The 18184-nt window shown below is 43.1% G+C and overlaps 1 protein-coding gene across 1 annotated transcript in view; it reads right to left on the reverse strand.

Annotated features, from left to right (window-relative positions):
- Positions 1-658: 658 nt before the first annotated feature.
- Positions 659-18184, reverse strand: part of PTCHD1 (patched domain containing 1) — a 34124-nt gene continuing 16598 nt past the window's right edge. The window contains exon 3 of the mRNA XM_042810650.1: positions 659-7805. Coding sequence (XP_042666584.1) covers positions 6151-7805 — 1655 coding nt within the window. The 3' untranslated portion in view covers positions 659-6150. The remainder of the gene's footprint in view (positions 7806-18184) is intronic.

Consider the following 18184-nt stretch of genomic DNA (forward strand, 5'->3'; position numbering starts at 1 on the left):
TTCCAATTCAAGCCATTCTATGATTCTATGACTAGGTCAGGAGTGGGTGACAGAAGCCACCTTTGAGGAGCATTCAAACTCCCCATCAAACCAAAGTGACTGAAAGCCTTGGCAAGTGCTATGACTGCCCACAGCCCGCTCCCAGTCCTGATGCTGTCTGCAGTGATTCAGGCCTGGGTCTGGCTCCCTCACCTGGAGAGGGAACTGATTCTTGTCTCATTACTGCAACCAGCTGCAACAGAGCAGCTGTGCCTGTCACCCCTGTCACTTGGCACAGTGCCATGCTGCTCCAGTGCAACAGTTGGCTTGAGTGGGTTTGCTCGGGGAAACCCTGGAGAAAGGTGAAATGGGGAAGGGTGATGGACTGCAGAGATGGGAAGATCCTGGGGCAGCAACCACAGAGAGAGAGATGCGCTGTGATAATGATGGGGTTTCCTAGCTTTGTGGACGCTGAGGTGTTGGGAAGTTCCATCACCACCAGCTTGTGATAAGACTAGTTCTTGTGTGAGCAGAGAACATGTGCCCCAAACTGCTCCAGTGTCCCTCTCTGGTGGCAGCTGGAGAGGATGCTGCCTGATTGCTTGGAGAGGACAGGCAAATTGCTGTGCTGGCAAGGCAATGACATGGGCTTCTGCAGCATTTGGGGAGCACAGGAAGCAAAGAGAGAGATAGCCATTTTATTTTAGGCTTATGCTGTACATTGAGATTCATTATACAATATTTTTTTCCCTAAATTAATACAAAAATAGTAAAAATAGGTTAAAAAAGCCCAAATGAAAACCCCTGACATCTTGCAACCCATTTATGTGACACACAGATTAAGACTTCTTGGACCTTAAATAACCTAGGATTATTTATACTGACTTTCCTTTTTTAATTTTTAATTTTTTTTTTTTATTTTTTACCCCCCAGAAGTGAAATAGTGATGACCTGCAGAATACCAGTGGGTGCCCCAGGAGATGCTGATCTGCTATCCACCAGGCAGGGAGCTGCATAGGGGCCACCTCTGCAGAAACCACACCCCCCTGCCCCAACCTGTGCATGCTGGGCAGGAACACACTCCAGATCCCTTCCTGGGTCCAAGCCTTTGCCATATCTTCAAAAAAAAAAACAAAACCCAACGATTTTTCTCTTGCACTTTCCTGGCAGAGAATGGGATCACAGATGCTTGTCCCTGCCAAAATTTGGAACTAAATCTCCCCATTCTCTAACAAGACTGGGGACAGGGAGAGGGAGTAAGGTTTCCCCTGTGCCTGCCCTGGGGATCCAGGGTGCCCTGTGGAAATAGTGGGGTACCCAGCTGTGAGAGGAGAATGCTGCCCAGATGCATCTCCTTCTCATTGGAGATGCTGGAATATATATTTCACCCCGGTGTACGTGGCCCAAATTGTACAACTTGGTTTGTATGAGTTTGGGTTTTAATATCCACGTATGTAGGGGAGGGAAAGGCTTTGGGCAACCTTTTCTGTTCAGGGTCTTCTAGACGCAGAGAACAGAGAGGTGCTGCAGAGGTGTCAGGCAGTCCAGGAGCTTGCTCTATGCACAGGCTCTGGGCTGTCCACACCCTGTGTGCTGTGCAGGGCGGGGCTGTAACATGCACTCAGTGTCCATGCTCTGGTTCTGACCCAATGCATGTCCTCTTTTCTTCCTGTGCTCCCATCCTGCCTACATCTCCTGTCCCTTCCTGGGTAATTGCAATAGCTTCATGTGCACAGCAAACCTAAAGCCAGCTCCTCCACCCTGCTCCCTTTTCCCAGATTTCCAAGAATACTCTATTTTCAAACCTAAGCAGCAGGAAAATAAACATCCATTTGCTTTTCAAAGTTCCCCCCTGCAAAGATCACATGCTAAAGAACTCATTTCTGAATTTCTCCCTGTTTAAAAGAGAAATCACAATTTCTTTCTCCCTCTCCTGAATTTTCTCAGTTGTGCTGCTACTGTTGTTTCCTTGGTTAATAAAAATAAATGAGGTGTTGGCTGCGGTGGGATTTGGTGGCTTGCTGGAGGACAGCTAGCCCAGAGAAAAGCCTTTAAAAGTACACCTTTCAATTTACAGTACACATGTTACCTGAATGCAGTGCTGGCTCAGAAAGCTTCTGAGAGCAGATGCGAATCCTCACATGGCTCAATGCAACCTCAAGCCACTCTGGTGTTGTTTTCCCTCCGGGTTCATGCAGTTGTCCAAGATAAATGCGTTTGCTTGCCTTTGGAAAAGAAGTTCTTTTTCTTTGCTAGGCAGGTTTTTCTCAGCCTTCACAGCTCCAATTTTAATTTAAGTGGAACAATTTCACTTAAAGCTTTGGCCAGAAAATTCTGGCTTCATCACTTAATTTTTATGGTGAAATTATTCCAGCTATACCAACTTTTCTGTCTTCATTTTTTCTTCCAGTTAGGGAACTTGTAAATTGAAAATGGGCTTGTACTAAGCCAACATTAGAAAATATCTTACAAAAAAACTGGAGTGGTGTTAGTGGACATATGCACTTCAGTTGGTTCTTTTTCCCCATGTTTACCCTGTAGTAAAAATATACTGTACACCATACCTTATTGTATGGAAATTTTAATGTTTGTAGAAGATAAATGCTCTCAGTGAGCCACAGTCCTATATATTCTCTTTTGCTGTAGTCAAAATTTTTGCTGTTAAATTTTAGTCAGTGCCTGGCAGTGTATAATAAATACTGTTACTCACTGAATATATACAAAAAGTGGGTCATCTCTACTGTAAACAAAACCACAGTGAAACCTGGGCTAGAAAGCCTCTTAAGAAGGTGACAAAAACTGCTTAAACCTAGGTAGTCTTCCAAATGGAGGCTCACCAGTGAGGGTAAAAGCTGATGCACAATTTGCCATTTGGAGTGCTTTGGACTGAGAACAGAGCACAGTACCTGCACCTTTATCAATGGATGTGGCACATACCAATTGACTTTGGTGGAGACAATTGCTCCAGAGGAAAAATCCTATGGGAAGGAAGGCAAAGTGGGTTAGCATAGTCTGAGACCTTGAGGGTTCATGTTGAGGTATTCGGACTACCTGTAGAGAAGGAACATTTGTTGTCTATCTGAAACATCAGGATTCAGGCTGGAATCTCATAGCCTTTGGCTAAGAACACCCTAAGCATTTTCATGAGTTCAGATCACCAAGCCTACAAGCGGGGAATGGAAGGTCAGCTTGAGGTGGAACATGACGAGACAGGTATGTAAGTTGGTTTTGTTTCTGTTTTGGGTTTCTAGGGGGCAGTGAGGCTTCAGAAACTGCCTCTCACCTGACATGGACTTCTCTGTGCAGAGAGAGGCATAGGTCCTCTTCCCCATCCCACTTGTAGACAGCCAGCATGAATAACTGGTGGGTAACATGGTGCTCGGAAGACCTGGTGGGGGAGGAATCTGCCTTTAAACAGGTTTTTAGAATGGGTTGAGCAAATATCCCCCAGAAACAACTTCAGTATCATTAGCTCTCCCTTGGGGCAAAGATGTGGTCTTCCTCTCACCCTGTGGAGGCCCAAGCACGTACTGTGGCATTTTGCCATGGCACTGCCTCCATCCACCTTCCCCAACAGATCTGAAGACAGAAAGGCAATTTTATCCTGGGTTTTACCACTTTCCTTGAAGATCTCTGAAGGCCTCGCATGCTGAGATTTAATGATATTTGTGAAAGTACAAGGTTGTCATTGGACATCTCTTTAAAGACTCTCCTATCTATGCATTTCAATTAGATGTGAGAGGCTTATGGAAGCCATCCTTGCATCCTGTATTTGGAATTGATAGCATGAGGGGTAGCAGAGGTGTCAAATCAGTGTTTGCCATGTATTTCTCTCTACCGTGTACAAACCAACTCTTTCACACGTCTCCTGTTTCCAGGAGTCCCACAAGCCAGTAGATTGCTGCTGTCAGAAATGGTTTGCAATTCCTCTGTAGCTCTCAACTGAGTTAATGCCATCTGAATTTTAAAAGCCACTGCAGTTGCCTGTTGAACAGTCAGAACATAGGGAAATTGTAATTGAAATGACATAATGACTGCCACAGAAATTCTACAGTGGAAGTACATGGGAGGAATGATTTCTGGCTTAAAAACATAGCCCCACACCTGAGTCTAAGGAGGGGAAAAAGGCCTCTCCCTTCACCTCACATTCATTTGGCTGTCTCTGAATTGTCTGCCTGTCTGACTTCTGCCAAGGCTGATGTTGTTACTGCTTCTCAGCTGGTACTGCAGCAAATGGTGCTCGTTCAAGCAAAGAGCCTGTGCATTCCTGGACACACTTTCCTTCTCTTTTGGTCAGAGAAGAGTTATGCAGGGAAAGGCAAATGCTGCCAGCTGCACTGCCAACTTGTTTTGCTACTCAGAATGCAACAGACTGCCTCAGGGAGGGCAAAATGTCTCTCATCTGTGAGGGAGGAAGCTCTAGAAGTATCTGCTCACTTGAAATTTAACATTCACAAGGTGGCCTTAATGCATTTTGCACGGGGCAGCTGGGGGTGGCTGGGACTTGACGCTATAGAGCTGTTTCACACAAAGCAGCACCCCCAGGCTGCGGCCAGAGCTGCGCTAAGTCTGTGCAATGCTGGTGCCTTGCAGCCAAGCACCAGGGCTCCTGCAGGACCCAATGACCTCCAGGCACTGGCAAGCACCACGCCAGCTGCTGAGAACTTGTACAGCACTCTTGGGTCGGTACATTCATGAGATTGCCTGATGCACATGTCACCTTCCTGCAGACGGTTTTTTTGCAGGCCATTTATAGCTGGAGCACTCTCAGCAAAACCCAGAGAATTGGCTCATGTATCCCAACCCGGTAACAAACCACTGAGTAATAATCACGTAGTTCTGAGGGGTAGAAGGGTGCAGGGTTGGACAAAATGCTTTGTTATCTGTATTACTCCACATCAGAGACACTGATGGAATTATTTGGAACTCACAGCTCCAACAAGAATCAGTAATGTAATCTTTTTTGTTTCCAATAGGCCACTTTGATATGGGCTCTTTGGGCACGTTGTTCAACTTCAGTTTGTTACGTACAACTCTGAGGGTCTGCTGCGTCTTGGAAGAGCCCATAGCTGTCAGGTCTATTGCTTTACTGGCAATCCAGGAAGATGGAGGGATTAAATCACGCATTCCATAAAACTACCTACTAATCCTTTTAGTGTGCATTACTAGTGAATGGCCTGAAATAGGCTCTCACCAAAAGAGCCCTAACATTCACTTTCTCGGCAACGTTTTAGTGCATGAGGTTTGCATCATGGATTTGGGCGCTGAAATATCCAGTACACCGTCTTCTGTCTGCTGCTAGATCCGCTCACATGTATTAGTAGAGTGCTAACAAGGTTACACTTGGTAAAGCAGGTTATGTGTTTAGCTAGTAGCGAGACATTTATAAAATAGAATTATATGGTTTCTACAGTGACAGAGTCACTGGGATTTTCTGTTCTTTTTTTTTTTTTTTTCTTCTTTTTTTGTTTTTATAAGAAAAAGAAACAGCTATAAAACCATGATTAAAAATGTTACGCAGGATGATTTACATTTTAAAATAAGGATATTTTTAGAAGAAAAAAAAGTGATTTATAGCATAAAAGTGTTTGGAAAGTGTTTGGTTGCTGTGTACTGCCTTCTTTCTCAGTACAGTTTGCTATCTGTTATACAGTCTTGCATAAATGTTTAGATTAGGGGAGAAAAGAAAAATTAAACATGATGGCTAAGACCTATAAGAGTGGACTCACTGACTTGAGTTATTGCTTTGCAGAAAGTTTGTAAAGCCTTTACATCCAGCGAATACTTAGTGCTACTTCATCCTTGACAGCTGACCTTTCAATCTGATGGGGTTTAGCAACAATAATTGCAGTATCTGCAGCACAAGCAATGCATAAGGCTGCTTAGGAACCCAACCTCTCTCATTAGATTTTACTTCAAGCGTCTGAAATTCATCCCCTCTTTGCACAGGTGTGCAAATTCTCTCGTAATACCTGTTACTGGAGCTGATCAAGGTGCAATCCCCTGGCTCTTTTATTTTCTTTTTAAATTTCTCATTTTGAATATTCCTGGATTTAGCTTAGAGGGGGGAGGAGAAACCTCCAAACCCCTTTCTCTCTCCAGATACTGAGTCAGTACTGGTTTATTTTTTTCTCAGTAAGACCTACTGTAAAAAAGCAACAAACAAACAAGTTAGACTGTTGTAATTTGGTCAACCACTCGAGTGCTATCCATATCCACCATTTCAACACACTCTATTTCCTCACGATTTTCAGGATTCTTCTTCTCTTTCCTCTTCTTCTTGGACGGTGGCAAAAAAGTCAATATCACAGGTAAAATGGCAAAGCAGTGAAAGAAGGTGACTAATGCTATTAAAAACAAGCACCTGAACAGTGTACGGGTCAGATTTGAAGGCACAGCTGCAAGAGGAATCAGACCAACAATATAGCAGAGGTAGCTCTGCAAAATAGCTACCCCATGCACTTCCAGGGCATTTTTCACCCATTTAGTTCTTGTGAACTCTTTGCCCAGGACAAAGGTTGATAACAGTGGAGCACAGTTGTCAATTGTATAATTAATTCCGTAAATCAAGCACAACACAGAAATACAATCTAGTTCCACTTTCCACAAGGTCATAAAACCTATAACTCCAAACTCAACCGAGGCAACAGTTAGAGTGAGCCATACATTGATCAGAGAGTCTGCCACCAGGAATGCAGAGAAGAAGAGCAGAAATAAAGCACTAATGCAGGAGTTTTGTAAGGGGGCTCCCACTGAAGAGGCGTAACGATCCATGTACACAAATGATGGATTGAAAACGATGAATTTCACCTTGGAGGTGAGAGAGAGCTTCCTCAGGGTTTCCAGGAGGTCATAAAGTTCTTCCCTCTTGGATTCCATTGTCTTGGCCACCAGGAACATTCTGGAGGCCACGACATCAACTTCGTTGTTGTATTTCTTGGAAAAGATGATATCCTCTGAAAAATGGGCAAACTGAGGGGCTTTCAAGAAGGAGTTCCTCAACATATCGGTGAAATTTTTCTTGGGCAATCCAGTAGATATGTTGAGTTTCCTAAGGTAATTTAAGTAGCTCTCAAACCAAGATATCCTCACAAAGCCCTTGGTATACTCCAGCACGTCCTCCTGGACACTGGTGTTCCAGTACTCTATCGACTCGTAGATGTAGAACCCAATCACCGGGCTATAGTTACTGAAATACTTCTGCTGGGCAGCCGTATACTCAATGGTCCGTGTAGCGGTCGCTACGATGTTGCTCAGGTCTGACCCTTCACTGACCTGCAGGTAGCCCATTAAGGCAAAGGAAATATAAACAAGGTAAAAGAGAACTACAAAAGGCTTGACGTAAGTGTTTGTTATCCAGTCACAATAATAGCGTTTAAGGAACCACACCAAAAGATGACTCTCGTAAGTGTTCGTTTCCTCTGAATCCGTTGTGTCCTCACTGAATCTGGCTGTCAGAAGAAACCTATACCATGCAGGCTTCTCTTGCAATACCTCTGGCTTTGGTACCTTTCTACAGAAGATACTATGCTGGTAGTTGTTTTCTATGTAGCCAGTAAACACCAGGCTGGAACCATAAAAGGAGAGTACATAGAGGTAGTTGAAGAAAATTGCAATACAGGAATTGCAGCAGAAAATCCTGGCTGCTTCAATGTTAGTGAAGGGACTGGCACCTATTCCAAAAGTGACCAGGTACATGGCAGTGGTGAGGGAAAACGAGAGCATGGAGTCTGCAAATACGGCTGCAGTCCTCTCTTTAACATGTTGGTCTTCTCTAGTTTTTCTCCAGGAGGACAACATTTCAAAAGTCCCATATAACCCATGACCTAAAATAGAGAACAAAGCAAGTATTTAAAGTAGTATTTAAAGTGCTCAAATAAACATGTGGAAAAAGGTAACAAGGACATACTAAAAGGCTCCAAGGAGATACATCTGGATGTTAACAATTCTTGAGGTAAGCGTCCTGCAGAAGAGAGAAAATATTATGGAGCTCTAAGCCACTGAAGCGTGTTTGCTACCTGACTAGCAAACCTTACTGCCAGAGCTGGAGGAGAGTTCTGCTTCACTGATGCAGGGTTGATGGGTTAAAGAAAAAAGTATTTTCTCTGGCTGGCTGTTCCGTTTCAATATTTTGGAGTGCCTGTGATGGAAGATGCTTTGAAATTAGTTTTTCTTGGTGATGGAATCTGACCTGTGGTGGAAACAAAGAAATATGACCTTGAAGTGCCAATGCTGGAAGCAGAGCATTAGTTGGCTGCTTTGTAGAATGACTGCAAAAAATGAAACCTTCATATAAGCTGAATTCTGTCAAGTAAATCAGTCACTGACTTCTCCACTTCCTATACAGATTTTCCATCAGGAAAAAGAAATCCTAGAAATGGAACAAAGAAAGAAAAGCACAAATAACTTTTAGAGAGGAAGAAATGCAGAATTGACATGAAACTGCTTAAGACATTAGTTTTCTTACTTCAGCATGTCTAAGGATTTGTGAAACCAAATGCAGCTCTTTTTCCCTTGACAATTCCTATATTTTGTAATTAATTAATGAACTCTTAAAATGGACATTGTGTTCACGAAAAGAAATAACAACCAGCAGAACTAAAATCCTGTGGGTAACTTCGAAGTGCAGACAAACTGAGAAAATTGGATGGTTTTATTTTAATCTCCTGTTGGCCATCCTTCTCTTCTGGTTCCTATTTTATGACTGATAAAAAAGATGCAGTCTAGGGCTACTGACCTCTGCTCACTCATAGTAGACCTGAGTTAGGAGTGCAGTCATCAAGCAGGAATCAGATGTGAGTAGATGAAAGTTGGTTTTACATAGAGGTGAAAGAAAAAAATACAGCCTTAACAAAAGTGTAATATACTCATGTTATAATAGATGCTTTCCATTGAATCCTACCCTATTCACTGTCTTTTCTCTTCCTCCTTGTTTTCGTTTTTTTTTTTCCCCCCTGTCTTTTCTTTACCTTTCCAGTTTGCTCTTGTTTTATCTCAGAAATTCTCAAGAGCCAGTACCCAGCACTTTGCTCTTACCCATTTTCTGGTAGCATTAGATGAAATGATCAGAGCAGAATTAGTCACCGACGACAGTGAAGTGCAGTCACTGGACTGCTCAAGTTGGTGCTCCAGTCCAGCAGGTCAGGGCAATTCACAGATCTCCATTAGAACTTCAGGCTGCCTGCAGGCTACCAAAATTGTTCTGTCGGCCATGTTCTCTTCACGTGTAGATGGTTATCACTTTTGACACAGAGGCTACAAATATCAGTCAAGAAACCCTAAACAAATGGGATATCCTCAGGAACCAGGACTTACTGTGTTTACACTTAACTGGGCTAAATATTTAAGTCACTTTACAAATTAACCCTTTTGTGGTCAGTACCTTTAAAAACAAGGTAATAGGACATCTGGTTTACTTCCTTATCACTATCACCTGGTATGAGAGTAAACAAGTTCACACTCTCGTATCTAGCAGATACCATGCCTACACTGTTGTCTGGAATCATGGCATGGAACACGACTGTCCAATTTGTAGCAATATTGCAGTCCTGGTCTTGATACGGCATTTGGCCTTCATCTTAATTGCCCTAAGCAATGTTTTACAGCTGCTTTCAGATGCCAGGTCAAGACTGTCAATTTGATAACTAGCACCGTGCCCTCTCTTAAAACTAATGGGGAATACTGGAACTCCCCAGACGTAAAATAAAGCAAAAAGCACAATCAGTGACTGGCACCCTGCTGTTAATTATGCGTCAAATAGTTATGTTCTAGGCTCAGTAGGGAAAGCTATTAAGCTTGCTTCCAGTGTGTTCTTTGTAAAGACAGACTGACCTTTATTTAAATGTAACTGATCACTTGCCAAAGCAGGGAGTGAGAAGTTTAATCCATTTATGGCTCCCATAAGTCCTGCAGACAGGCTTCTCTGAAAATTTCACATGGCATCGTATGCATTAGCTTCTAGTGAGCAAAACAGTATAAAATGAGGTCATTGAATATCACAAATTACTTCCATCATGAGCTTTAGTTATAGCACGTTTTTGCAAAACAACATTTCAGCATTAATAGGCTCCTGACTAAAAATATTCAGATAGCTGCATTAATTCGGACAGCCTTTGACTTTGCAATGAAAAAAATATTAGAGCTAATTAGATATGAAGCAGGATTTTTTATCTGTCACAAGATTTTGCATGATGTCTGATAAGACTAACTCCTGATACCCTGTATTTTCTTTAAAGAGGAAACATAAAAACACTTTCGGGACATCACTCTACACAGTCCTTGAGACTATCCTAAAATGGCAATTGATTTGGAGGACGGTTCAAGCAAATGCATGAAGAGGCATCCCCTTGTGCGCTTCGCAAAGCCAATGGAAAAATAGCTAGATACCATTCTATTTTAGGCTCGGCCCCTCACTACTCAATCTGTATGCTGGGAACTGTCATTTTCCTTCAGTGGTACGCTCTCGGACTCCTGTGCCCATCTGTACAACAGCTACAGAATTCTGATTTACCTCTCGGAAGGCCTGCCTGGATGGCCAGCAGACTTGCATACTGGGCCGACCCCATAAAGATAAATCTGAACTCACGCACAAATTAGGATGGCTGACCAAAGATTTAGCTATAATGAGATGTACCTAACTTAATGTACTCATCTAACTACTGACTACAGGCAAAACTTGGAGTGACTATCTCCAGCACTGTCTGATGCTTGTACGGGTCTCAATAACAGAGATTAGGGCTGATAATTGGTTGGCGGAGGCATTTTGTGAGAATTTCTTTCACTCTCCTCTAATTTTTGTTTCCATTTTTTGCATCCCTAACTGATTTTATTCTCTTGCTAGTGCTATGTCTAACCTATATAATATTAATGAGAACAAGGCAATTTTTCCATTGCAAATAAATTACGTAATTACTTTAACCGATTTTCCCTTTTTACTAGAGACTTAGCCACAAATCTGTAATGATTTGCAGCAATTTGTTCATTATTCACCGTCACTCAGTAAATAACAAATATGAACTCAAACAGCTAATGGGCTATTGGAGATCTTTTGCTGTTGACATTTGCTATTATGATTCACTGGTCGTGCCCTACAGTCAGGCTGTACAACTATGTGCTGAGAACACGGAGTACAAGGAAGGACTGGATTGTTTTATGGAAAAGAGATTCTGAATGGGCAAATGAAAATGTTATAGGGATATGAGAAAGGTATTGGAAGAAATAGGGACCAAAACCTTTCTGTGCATGCTGTCCTTTTCTACTACTTTTCATTGTAGCAGATACCGATACCACGTCTTGGACAACTGAGGACAGAAATTGTGACTTTTGTACACAAAAAAAACCCACACAGCATAGCCACAATTATATATTATTTTGAAGGACCTTAAATTTAGCATGGGCTATTTTTAATTTTAGAAAATAATAACAATATCAGTCATCAAACAAGTGATTCCTAGTTTCAATACAGTGCTTTTATGAGTAGCCTGAAAATGCTATAAAAAGTTTCATTAGCCTCCTTCAGGATCAACTACACATGCTTTGCAAAATCAGTTAGAGCGCGCACAAGAGAAAAAAAATCTTGTGGGGAGTTGTGAAAGCGAAGGCAACATTTTCTATTACTTACTATTATTGTTACTTATATAATTTTAAACCGTACTTTATGTATAGGCACTGTGACCATTCCTTTTAGCACCATTTTAAAATATTGGAAAAGAAGTGCTGCCTTTCTTCCTCCAAGCGGCTGCTCAAGCAAGAGACATCTGGCAGCTGAGGCTTCAGGCTGGCATTAAAAGCAAATGAGGTTGGTTACTTATCACAGAAAGAGGAAGTCTGAGTATTCAAACAGACTCTTCCAGTGAGAGAAAGCATGGGGAATGACTTAGAGTGAAGTTTTGGTTCCTTGCAGTTTTACCCATCTATGAAGTCACAGAATAACAGCACAATGTGGGTCTTGTTCTTGATCTTTGCAAGGTTGTGTGCCTGTGTGTTTGATACTTGAGCAAAAGCACTCAATAAAATCTCCCTTAAGGCCCTGAAATTGCATTCTTGGCACTTCCTTTGGAAGGCAGCATTTTATGACAAATTAATTTCATTCATCCCACTTTAGGGCAGCTGTATATGAAGCTTAATGCCCTCTGATCTCTGCCTCAGCCATGGTGAATGTCACACTAACATGGACGATGCCCACTGACCACTAGCATTACAGCTCACAAAGCTCCAGTACAAGCACAGAGAGCTCCCAGGGCAGTAGGCTGCTCTGGCAGCAAAACTGGAGAGAGAGGTCCTTCTCATTCTTTGTTACACTCCTTCTCTCCTACCTGAGTCTGCTGCTTGCCTGTTGCTCCCAAGGCTCCTGCTCCTAGGGCTGCTTCTGCACCAGACTAACAGGATGACTGGGATTAGAAACATTCACAAGATTTTTTGAGAGTTACTTTTTAATCCAAGCTGTTTTCCTGACACCAGTGGCATTAATGATGGGCTGAAAATGGGAATGAGTCATGGCAGGATGCATACATGTGTCCTTGTGAACTGCACCAGCAAAGCCTGACATGGAAGCAGGGATGTCGCTAGGCTTAAGCTGGGATTTTGATTTAAGGCTTTTGCCTGTATTGTAATGACTCTATCCTTGCAACACTATCGGTTCAGCTATAGCAATGCAGTCTCACTTAGGTTAATGCAAGTCAGAAATCATCCCAGCGAACAGAACACTTGCCTGCAAGAGGCATTTAGCGTGCAGTGAGGAAGTGTACAAATTTACAGAGCACTGGCTATCTTGCACCAGTGTTCTTTGTGGAAATCTGGAAGAGCAACTTAATTCACATTCAAAGTGGAGTGAAATATCATCCATGGAGACAAACACTGGGTGAATTAACATAGAATAGCTAGGATGCTAAAAATTCACATCCCATCTTGCTGCCAGAGCAGGCAAGCTCTCAGGAACTGCACTTGTGCAAAATTAGTGTGTGGGAGATCAGCATCATGTTGCAGGAATTGCCCTTTCCAAAACGATATCTGTAATAACATATGATATAATGAAGGTGCAATGAATTTTCCTAGCTGACAGTATTAAAAATAACAATGTACATCGCTCAGCTACGTGATTGCTTTAAACAGTAATGTCAACAAAGAGGCTGAGACAATTTCCCTGTGCTGACTTACTTTTTCCAGATAGATCAGTGAGCTCACCAGCACCCATCTTATGAAAAGCCAAGTGAAATAATCCTAATCCTGACTCCCTTTGCCACAGGAGTTGTAACTGACCTGAGGACACAGGTGACCTGCTCCAGGTGGCCTCTCCCAGCAGGCACAATGTTAATGCAGAACACACCGCAGGTTCACAGTGCAGCTGAACAAGCAGACAGAGCAAGAGAATTTGCATCCAGCTGAAGCAAACATCCAGCTTCAGACCCTTATTTACACTAAAATAACAACACAGTAGAGCAAATCCAGATCCTTCTGCACAAAAACAGAATTAGGACCAATTTTAATTCTAATTCTAATTCTAATTCTAATTCTAATTCTTAAACATCAGGTTTCCCCAGGTTTATCACAATTTAGTGGTGTGAATTGACCTGAACAGCTAAGTCACCATCAATACATTCTTGCAATACAAGGATCATTCTAGATGAAATTGGTGGCCCATACACTGTGTGTAAAACCGCAGCTTCGTGGTGTGGATGGCAGACATGCACAGTCAGACATCCCAAAGTGTGCAGACTTTCCTGTCCCAAGCAGTTCTGCTGAGAAAAAAGCATCACAGACCCACAGAATATCCTGAGTTGGAAGGGACCCACAAGGATCATGGAGTCCAACCCCTGGCTCCACACAGCACCACCCAAAATGAAACCCAATATCTGAGAGCGTCGTCCAGACATTCCTTATAAACTCCGTGCCCACAGCCCTGTGCATCCCGTTCCCCACCCAGCGCCCTGTGGTGCAGCCCCTTTCCCTGACCCCCAGCTGCCCTCCCCTGACGCAGCTCCACGCCGTTCCCTCGGGCCCTGTCGCTGTCACACAGAGCAGAGCTCAGCGCTGCCCCTCTGCTCCCTGTGAGGAGCTGCAGCCGCCGTCAGGCCTCCCCTCAGCTCCTCTGCTGTGTGCTGAGCAAACAGAGGGACCTCAGCTGCTTGTAATACGCCTTGTCCTCAGGACACTTCATCTTTACAGCCCTCCTTTGGATGCCCTGCAAGCCTAACTTGCTTGTTCTATGCTGGTTTGGATGTTTCTGGCAATCCATTTCAGTGAAGAGTAACACCTACAGGTCACTGACTGTAGGCAGCTGATCGTCTTGAATGTGTTCTCCTGCCCAAACCGAGTGAAGTGCCAAGAACACATAGCCTGACTTTTCTTCACACCTCCAACCTCAGGCTTAAGGGGCAAGTAAACGTACCTGCAGGTTTAGTAAGGAAATGCATAGAAGAAAAACAAGATAGGTGGTATTGGTATAGGTATATGCTGTACAGATCACAGTGCCTTCCTTAACCTGTGCCGTATCTGGATAACAGCTATGGCAGCGTATCTCAGCAGCATATAGCGCTACTGGGTAGGTTCAGTGTTTGCAGTTACTGTCTGAAAGACTAGTACATTTTACATGTATATTAATAAGGTACACTATGCCTGCAGATGTTTACTGAACTTTATTGGGATCCTCCCCCAAAAAGAAGCATACTTCCTGAGATTATATATGTCAGTCTGTATATATGTCTGTCAGGCACAACAGCAGCAGATCAGGCTCTGGGGCTGCTTTACATCCGCATACAGCCATATCTTCTCCATTGCTGGGGCCAATCTCCCCAGACTCCCTCAGATCCATCCCAGCCAGAAAGCCCTGGTTAAGCCCATGGTCCTTAGCTTGCTGCTGGGACCACAAATACAAGCACCTTCTATTCACACCAGACAAAAACCTGCCTCAGTCTCCTGAAAGATCATCACTGTGCTTTGTGCTGTATTTACTTGGCAGGAAACTAAGAGAGATGTTTAATACTAAGCTGGAAGTATCTGCTGTGTTTCACAGCTGTGGGTGGCTGTGCCCACAGGAGCTCAGCAATGCAGAGCAAGCGTCCCTGCACACCACGCAGCACAAGCTGCTGCACGCAGAGAAGAAATCATCAGCTGGTGCTCCGTGCTTTATGCTAGGAGACCACAGCGTTATTTTTAGGTTTAGATCTTGCAGAAAGACTCTCTGGGCTGTTCAGCTTGAGCTCGGATTGCTCAGTGCGTAGGCAGAAAAGCAGTGTGTTTCTTGCAGTCCAGCACAAGGTTTCTGTCTTGTTCAGGACTTGCGCAGAGCCTCCAAGCACAGTGCAAAAGGGGCTCGCTTGCTCCTAACACCCACACAGATCAGCTGCCCGGCATCGTTCTGATCTCAGCTTTCTGAATGTCTGATTTAACATCCCATCTATCTTCTCTCTGTTTCTAAAGATAATTTTTGAGAATGCAGCATAGGATTAGCACTCTCTGTGCTTTTGTCTGCTTTGGTCAGGGTTCACTCTTTCTGAATCACTCTGAGTGCACATTTGCACAGAGGACGTGCTGATGGAAAGGAGCACCTTCACGCTTTCTGTCTTGCTGTAAATACTCAGGACCAGTGATACTGGGGTACAGGATACACCATCTTCCCTCACAGCAAACAATCAGCAACGGTCAGATGTCTCAGAAGCCAATACAAAGCACAAGCTAATTTTAAGAGCATGATCTACATGATACCACTGAAACTAAAGTCATTCTAGACCGAAGTCCTTAGCTCTGAAGTCATGCACACACACAAAACTGATGCAGTTATTCCTGTATTTTTTCTGTCTGTTGGGAGAAGAGAAGCAAAGAGCAGAAGTATTTTAAATAGCTAGAACTAAACAATGCCTCAGTACTCATAGTCCTCATGTTACTGTGACCACTAATTAGCAATGACAGTAACATCGTTTGTCACTTTTAACTTTCGGTGGATATGAAAGCTACACATTATAAAAAGCCATCTTCTCACTTAATAGTGCATTTTCAAAATATTTTTTTAAATCAAACCAAATTATATTCAAATCTCTCAAACCAAACCAGTTATTACATAGGTTGCTCCAAAAGTAATGCCTCCTACTTATTTACATGGAAGCTACAACAGCAACAAAGAGCACAGTAACACTACTTGACAGAGCAAATTCTCAGCTACAAAAGACAATTTTTCAACAGTGTTGTGAGCTCTGCATTTTCACCAGCAATGAACAAAAGCCTGCATGCTGCTCTTTGAAAAATCTGCACCAGTGGATGTGATTCACTGTCACTGTCACTGCTTTTGAAATGCACCATCGATCCCCCACTGTGCTCACATTCGCTGTTAGGTCTCCAGAAACATTCAGTAAGTGTTAATGAATGTCAGTGGATGCCATTTTTTTCTCTGTGGAGGAATTCAATTGTTGCATGGAACGAAACGTAATAGAATATTGCTGGGATGGTTTGACCTCTACTGTCATACCACCACCACCTGCTTCTGACATCATGGGCTAACACCATAAAGTAGGAGGCATTATTTTCAGAGCAGCCCTTATATAACAATATATGGGTAATCCAGCAACTATGTGGTTAATCTTGAATTGTGCCATTTATTTCAATGCAAGTTAAAAAGACTGATTTAGCATTTGGGAAAATGCTGTGTTTTGCTTGGATCACTATTTTTGAAGGAGTGTAATATTTGAATTTTTGTTGTTACAGTGGTAGCAGGAATGTCAGATAAGCACATTTTAAAAACAAGAATACATTTGAGAGGAAATTCGAGTGGCTTTTTTTTATTTTGAGAAAGATAAGCAAAGCAAGTTATGGTTCAAAATCTACTTTTAGATATACAGGGAATATTTCATTCCCCTGAAGAATGGGTAAAGGCTTGTTTTGGTGCTTAAATAGCAGACTGTCAAGTCTGTTTAAACGTGTCACTTACTTTCCTCTGTTTTTGGAAAAGGCCTGGCAAAAGTTGAAAGTCATATTTCACTCAGCGTGATGGAAGGAGTTGAGCATTGATGAAATCTGATTTTAGCTGTTGGAATATTTACATCCGTGCGGCATGATCGTCTACCCCCTATCTGAACCTTCTGCAGAGCTGACCTGATGGAACTGAAGCAGAGCCAGAAGTGCTCGGTCTGGCTGGGAGGAACACATGGGGAGTAGAGTGGCCACTTGGGATGGGGAAGTCTTGCACTGGGGTGGCAAAGAAATGACAGGTGTGGCCAACAAGCTTCACTGAGATGCATGAAACTCAAGCCTTGCTGGCCAAGGGGATTGTCAGATGTAGAGTTAAGTATCACCAGGCTTGTCTTGCATCTGACATGCTTAGAGAACTGCAAATGGATTTTCCCCCTGAAGTGAGCTTTCAACAGATTTTATGCACGTTGTATAAAAAAGCCAATAACTTAAAGGCAAATGAAAGCTACCTGCAATCATCTGTGAAAGGTTAACGCTCACCACGCAGCAGAATAGCCAAGTGACACACCGTGCCTGACAGTTACTGATGGCAGAGCAAGGCACAGTGAGCGTATCTGGGGCAAAATCAGCTTTTACATCTCTTTTAAATTTTTAAGCCCACAAGCCAGAATATCATTTGCTTCTAGGAGATTTTTCCTTGTGGAACACGGTACAATGGAATATGGATTAGTTTACCACACTTCAAGCTGCCTTTTCTGGTGAGAAAGCTGAAACCAAAACAACTCACGCATACTTATTCCAATTTAATTTAACATAATCCATCTCCACCAGTGTCCTCCTTCAGAACACAGAGGTATCACCACCTGAAAACCACAGCCCCCTGCCACATGTGCCTGTCAACCACCTCTTTGGAGAATACCATTTACAAGAGGCACTAAATGAGATAGAGACCTAAAATGAAAAGTTGCATCAACTCCTAATGAACTTTCCCAGTTCTCCGTGGAGCATCTGAATCTAGTATGCAAGGTATCAAAAAATCATGGAAGGGCTTGGGTTGGAAGGAACCTCCAAGCCCACCCAACCCCAACCCCTGCTGTGGTCAGGGCTGCCCCCCACCAGCTCAGGCTGCCCAGGGCTCCATCCAACCTGGCCTTGAGCGCCTCCAGGGACAGAACACCACAGCTCCTCTTCTCCATAAAGCACTGTATTTCCTGAGTCACTGATACGCTTTTGAAGCCAAGGAGCCCATGCACATGTGAAGACTTCACTGGTATCTGTGGTGGTGAAAAGGGAACATGGGTGCATG

This window comes from Centrocercus urophasianus, unplaced genomic scaffold (genome assembly GCF_019232065.1).
Source record: "Centrocercus urophasianus isolate 14NV4802_14NV808 unplaced genomic scaffold, USGS_Curo_1.0 seq_12, whole genome shotgun sequence".
Classification (NCBI taxonomy): domain Eukaryota; kingdom Metazoa; phylum Chordata; class Aves; order Galliformes; family Phasianidae; genus Centrocercus; species Centrocercus urophasianus.